A 6,802-nucleotide genomic window follows, 5' to 3' on the forward strand; every position below is an offset into this window, starting at 1 on the left:
CCCATCCCAGACAGAGCACTTCCTAGGAGGAATGTGTGACCTCAAAGGTTAACTTAAGGAGAGCTGTTCACTGTGGGCCAGGGGGGCCCTGCTGCCCAAAGATCCCTCCAAGAGAAAATGCAGAGAGGAGAGAGCTTTCTTTATCTTGATCTCTGTAGATGACTGGCTATGTCTTCCAAGGTGGCAAAACTATAATTTGATAATGGCCAGGCCCTAAATAATTGTCTGATGGAGCAGAGAAGTCAGCAGGACTCTCCATCCATGAGCACTGGATAGATGTCCTTGGGAGGCCAGGTGTTAACTCTGAGGGAGGGGAATAGAATCTTAGACTTGGGCCTGGGACACACACTCTCTTCAATGGACCGGAGTCCCCAAAGCATCTGGGAAGAAAGAAGTCTGGCATCCCAGCCACGAATGCCTCACCTACATCAGACTGGGGTTATCACTGTCCCTAGAGAGTGTCCCTCTCCTTCCCCAGAGCACCAAAGGAGGGGACTTACAGAGATCCTGCTTCCACATTGGGGCCTCGTATGTAGAAAGGGACTCTGATGTCAAACTCATAGGGCATGGATTTCCCTTTCACCAGACCAAACTGGCCAATGTGGTAGCCGTGGTCAGCGGTGTAAACGATGTAGGTGTTGTCCAGCTCGCCTGTCTCCACCAGCATGTTGTAAATCTGAAACAACAGAAATGAATGAGGCCATGTGGTCTAGTGTTAGGAACTGCGCAGAATGCACTTCTGACCAATTCTCTACTAGGACATAGGCACCTTATTCAATGACCAATATTAAGAATAACTGGCACTTATATAAGCATTCTAGAGTTAAGATGTTAATTCATTTGTTCTTCACAACAACCTTGGGAGCTAGGTTCTATTATTAACCTCATTGTACAGATGGGGAAATTTAGGCCCAGAGAGGTTAAGTGCCTTGTCCACAATCACACAGAAAGGGAGTGACTGATAACAAAACAAAAAAACAAAACAGATATGGATTAGAAAGACTGGAGGTGGTCCTAGATGAGAAGCAGTCAGGGTTAAGTGACTTGCCCAAGGTCACACAGTAAGAGTCAAGTGTCTGAGGCTGGATTTGAACTCCGGTCCTCATGTCCTCAGGATTGGTGCTCTATCCACTGTACCACCAGGCTGTGAGGCAGGAAGTGAAAAATGAAGAATTGGAGACCCAGAGGCCCAGGGAGACTCAGCAACTAAGTAGTAATCAAAAGGAGAAACGGGATTCAAACCAGATCTTCTCATGCAAACTCTGTGAGACTCAAGAAAGGGAATGGACTTGCCCACAGTCAGCTATTTGGCTAATGAGACCTTTGCCTCCAAAGACACAAACTATTTTTCCTTCTGGGTTTCTGAAGTGATCTGTCTTCTAGTCCTTGTCTGGCCCTCTCTGACATGCTTTTCTATTCTATTCAGTATCTGTGTTCATATCTCACTTCCTGACTAGACTGTAACCTCCTTGAGGGCCAGACCTCTTTGTCATTTCTGCAGCTCTCTCAGCCGATAGATAATGTGGGATCTCACACACTGTACTGAAGAGTACAATGAGGGGGGTTGAACTGGAGGACTTCCCAGCTTGTATTCAAGGTGCCTGGAACCCCATAGTTAGTTCTAAAATTCTCTTTTCTCTTCCATGTCATTGGTTTTCCTGATAGGATAGGATGAGATATTGACCTTGAGACAGGGAAAGTAAGGAGTCACAGAAAGTTGATAGACTCCAATGGGTTGAGTCTTCTCAACTGGACAGCTACCACAGTAGAGTGACTCTCTACTCTTGGGCATGTGGTACAACCAGAGATCCCAATCACCTCATTTTTTAGAAGCTTGAAAGGGCAAGCTTCTAATATCACACAGCTAACTGTGCCAGAATAAGAACTCCTTAGTTCTTAGAGGGTCTGTCTTACTTCTGTCCTCTCATGTTGGACCTTTATATTGAGATTTGTTTGTCTCTTCTTCCCTAAGTGCTTCTCTCTGTCATTCTTTTTTTCCTCTCTTTTCTTTGCCTTCTCTCCCTCCCTTTCTCCTTTCCTCCATCTTCCATTCTCTCTTACTCTCTCTCTCTCCTCATATTGTGTTCTTCTGTTAATATTCTCATTCACTCTTTCTCATTTGTATAGACACAGAGGAAGTCAATGGTAGAAGACAGGTAACAGTAAAGGTAAGAGGCTTACATTGGGAGCCCTGAAAGCCAAGCCAGTTCCAAGAACTCCAGTTGGTACTGGCTGCAGGAATTCCTAGAATTTCTGACTATCATTTTATATGGTGGGAGCAAAAAAAGCATAGGCCTCAAGTAATCCTATTGTTAAATAGCTACAGGTTGAATTCTCCAAACCTGGTCTGGCTACTTTGGGATCTTAAAAACAACCCTCAGTTGACTTCGAAACTGTTTTGGGCTCAGGTAAGTGTGAGTGAGGATGTCCTTGCCTCTGTCCCCATGGGTTTTCCTTCTTTCATTTGGAATCTTGCATCTAGGTGGCACAGTTGATAGAGTGCCAGGAAGACTCATCTTTCTGAGTTTGCATCTGGTGGCAGACACTTACTAGCTGTGTGACCCTGGGCAAGACTTCACCCTGCTCACCTCAGTTTTCCCCTCTGTATAATGAGCCAGAGAAAGAAATGACAAACCCCAAAAAGGGGTCATGAAGAGTTTGAAGAGACTTAACAACAACCTTGCCAAGCTTGCTTTAAATCCTTGGAGAAGATGACAGCAGGTGTTGGACTGTGTCTACTGAGGGTATTATTTTTATTCACCCTCCATTCTATTTTCTTTCTTGTCTAACCAATGACACCCCAGGCCAGGGCTTGGGAAGCCAGAGAAAGGCAGAAGTGTTTGGCTTGGTCATATGCTCATCTCAAGAGAGGAAAGGAAAAGGGTCTCTAAGAGGGCATCCTGTGCTGAGGAGGCAAGGGTGAAGGGTGGTGGGGGTGGCAGGGCCTGCTTACCGTTTCCATTGAGTCATCCACAGACATGAGGGTTTGCAGGCGCTTCCTCTGCAGCATGTTGGTAAACTGCATATGGATGGGCTTCATTGGTCCCGTGTACCTCATGATCCAATGCTTGTCAGGGTTAGGTGCATAATTATAGCTTGGAGTGCTGGGGGATGAGAAACAGAGAATGATAGTCAAGTCAGCAGATCATGGTGATGGACTAGTCACCCAGACCAAGTCTATGTAGAATGCCAGAGCTGAGAGACGTCTGCCTTAGAACATGGAAGGTAAGAGAGGAAGGAAAGAGGCCTCCAAGAAGGGGAGGCAGTCAGGAGACCTGAGTTTGAATCTCCGACTTCTACTTTATTATTACCTGAATGCTTATTATCCATATCATTTACATGGACAAGCCTCTTAACCTTCCTAAGACTCATTTTCCTCATTTATAAAAATAAGAGGGAGGAAGGATCATGTTTGAATGTCAGAGTTGGGAGGGACCTTAGAACATAACATGAGAGCTGGAAGAGGCCTCAGAAGTCACACAATCACAGATTGAGAGCTGGAGGGACCTTGGATGAGGCCAACACCATTCCTTTACAGATGAAGACATTGAGGCCTAGAGAGGCTGGCCTTGCCTAGAACATCTTGAGGCTAGATATGGACTTAAGTCTTCTTGCATCAACTGAAATTCCTGACTCTGGATTTTAATTCTTGTCTTGCTATTAACTTTGAGTTCAGTGTTCTAACCACTGTACCACTTAGCTGCCTCTCGAAATCATCTAGATCTAGGTTTCTTAACTTTTTTATTTTTGGGGAGATCCCTCCCCCCAGGCAGTTTGGGGAAGCCCATGGATCCCTTTTCAGAATGCTTTTTATTTTTTAATTTATTTAAGGCAATGGGGTTAAGTGACTTGCCCAAGTTCATACAGCTAGGCATTTATTAAGTGTCTGAGAGGCCAGATTTGAACTTAGATCCTCCTGACTCCAGGGCTGGTGCTGTATCCACTGAACCTTCTAGCTGGGGCAAGAATGTTTTTAAATGCATAAAATACAAAGAAAACCAATTCCATTGATATACAGTTACCCAGATATTAAAAGGTCTAAAGTCACATACCCCAGGTTAAGAATCCCTAATAGAGATCAGCCCCTCATTTTATATATGAGAAAAACCAAGGCTCAGAGAAGACTTGCTAAAATTATATTGTTAGTTAATGGCTTAGTTCTGGTACTAGATTATGAGGGTCTTGATTCTGGATCCCAAACTCTTCCCATTATATTAAGCTACCCTGGATCATGGTCCACACATATTCATTGTTGGGCTAATTTTATTCTCTGTAGCCTAGAATGAAATGACTCCTATCTTAGCAGACAGTATCATCCAATTTTTCAATGTTCAACAGACACTGAATTTCTACTACCCTCTCCCCTCCACTCTCCTCCATGCCCATCATAGCCCTGGCTTATACTCCCCTGGTAGGTCTAACCATGTCATCCCCTACTCAGTAAACTTCATTGGCTCTCTAATATCTCTAGGATAAAAAATAAAACCCTCTCGTTGGCTCCTAAAGTCCTTCAGGACCTTTCCTCCCCTGACACTACTGCAGGCAATATCATCATTATCTCCTGCTTGGACATTATAAGCCTGATGGTTGGTTTCCCTGACTCTTCTCTCCCTAGCTAGGTGATACCATGGTGGAACACCCAGGTTCATATCTGACCTCAGGAATTTACTACTAGCTTTGTGACCCTGGGCAAGTCATTTAACTTCTGCTTTAGTTTCTTTGACTGCACAATGGAAATAATAATGGGACCTGCCTCCTAGGCTTGTTGTGGGATCTATCAGGATATTTGTATCTTTTCACAGTGCCTATACATAGTAGGTTTAATAAATGTGTTCCCTCCCTCTTTCACCTAGTTGCCAAATTTATATTCCTAAAGTGCAGTGGCGCTTTCCCTATTCAATAAACTCCAGCACCTCCAGGATCACATTCTCACATCACAAAATCACATATAAAATTCTCTGTTTGGCTGCTGAAGCCCTTCACAACCTGCTATCTTCCTTCATTTCCAGTCTTCTTATACCGCCTCACCCCCATACACTTTGAAATTCAATGACCCTGGACTCTGCTGATTCTGCACCAGACGTTCCATCTTCTGACTTTGGTCTTGCATTCTCTCCCTCCTCGACACCACCCCCTGGTTTCCATCAAGTCTCAACTCAAATATCCCCTCCAAAGGAGGCCTTTCCTGGCCCCCTTCATGAGAGGGGATCCCCTCTGGCCCCTTAATACCTTTCCAGTTTTGCCATTTACTACACATTCTCTTAGAGGACCCTCCACCTCCTGCCTCGGACTCTGCTTTTTTGTTGGCCATGCCTCCGTGCCGGTTGCTCCCCCTCCTCACCTCAGCTTCCTGCTTCCTCTCTTCCTCCTAGGACTCAGCTCAGATCCTGCCTTCTGCAGACCTTTCCTGTTGCTGCCCTTCCTCCCCTTTCCTTCTTCTTGCACCTTCCCTCTGAGTTTGCCTTGCAATTGTACTCTATTGATTGATGATGATGATGATGATGATGATGATGTTTGTTTTTTGTTCTCGAAGACCATGACAAAAGGTGATGTCATGACAAGCAAGTGAATTGGATTTGAGTGAGGGGTGCTGTGCTAAGTCACCAGCCTCACTTTCTTCTCTGGAACCATCTGGGTACAGTGGCCAGATATGAATCAGAATGACTGGAGGTGGCCCTGGATGTGAGGCAGGCAGGGTTAGGTGACTTGCCCAAGGTCATACAGCTAGTCAGTGTCTGAGGTCATATTTGAACTCTGGTCCAGCTGACTTCAGGGCTGGGGTTCTATCTACCACATCACCCAGCTGCCCAAAATAAAAACTATGTATAATATCTTGCATAGGTGACTTTTTTGTATGTCATTTCTCTCATTAGAATGTGAGCTCCTTGAGGGCAGGAATCAAAGTTTTTGCCTTTTTTTTTATGTATCACTAATACTTAGCACAGTCCTTAGCACAGGGTAAGTTTTTTAAAATAAATATTTGTTCTACAACTAAAGGTACAGTCACAGTCACATAGACCAAACAACAAACTATATGACTTCCCATTTCTGAGTCTCAGTTTCCTCATCTAGAAAATGGGAGCTCAAATCACTTAAGTCAGGTGGTGCAATGGATAGAGCACCAGTCCTGAGATCAGGAGGACCCAAGTTTGAATCCAGGATCAGACACTTGACGCTAGCTGCATGACCTTGGGCAAGTCACTTAACCCTGATTGCCTCACACCCTTGGCCATCTCCAGTCCTCCTGAGCCATATATGACCACTGGACCCTTGTGATTTAGTATAGCAGCACCGCCCCGGCTCCCCAATCCAATTAATGTGCCTGTCATGGTATCACCTTCCTGATGTCATGGTCTTCTTAGTGAAGAAAGCACAAATATCATATCACCTTCCCTAGAGGGTTGTTGTAAGGAAAATGCTTTGTAAACCTTATAATGTTACTATAAACCTAGGCTATTCTATTCTGATGATTTTTGTTTTAGCCTGGTTGAGGAACTTTTATGATAACCCCAGGGGTGAGGCCATGTAGATCTGAATTGGACCTGGGCACTTTGTTTACATCTCCCTTAATCACTACCAAATCCTTCTGTATTATCAGTATTTGTGTACTTGCTGGCCGATTGATCAATGAGCATTTATTAAGCCTTCCCACCAGAGCCAGAGCTCTGGCAGCCTGGGAGCCTTGTTATTTATTTCTATATTTTCCCAATGCTAAGCACACAGCAGGTATTTAATAAATGGCTGTTGAAGTTATTAGAGGATTCTTTTTCAATGTCTTCCCTCTCCAGTCTATTCTGAACCT

The 6,802-nt window shown here is 44.5% G+C and overlaps 1 protein-coding gene across 3 annotated transcripts in view; it reads right to left on the reverse strand.

The window, feature by feature from the left end:
* Positions 1-6,802, reverse strand: part of SULF2 (sulfatase 2) — a 136,795-nt gene that overhangs the window by 29,209 nt on the left and 100,784 nt on the right. For all 3 annotated transcript variants that reach the window (XM_074210194.1, XM_074210195.1, XM_074210193.1), the window contains exons 6-7: positions 2,954-3,104; positions 501-676 (exon numbers count right to left, since the gene is read on the reverse strand). In XM_074210194.1, the coding sequence (XP_074066295.1) occupies positions 501-676; positions 2,954-3,104 (327 nt within the window). The remainder of the gene's footprint in view (positions 1-500; positions 677-2,953; positions 3,105-6,802) is intronic.

Source organism: Macrotis lagotis, chromosome 1 (assembly GCF_037893015.1).
Source record: "Macrotis lagotis isolate mMagLag1 chromosome 1, bilby.v1.9.chrom.fasta, whole genome shotgun sequence".
Lineage (NCBI taxonomy): Eukaryota > Metazoa > Chordata > Mammalia > Peramelemorphia > Peramelidae > Macrotis > Macrotis lagotis.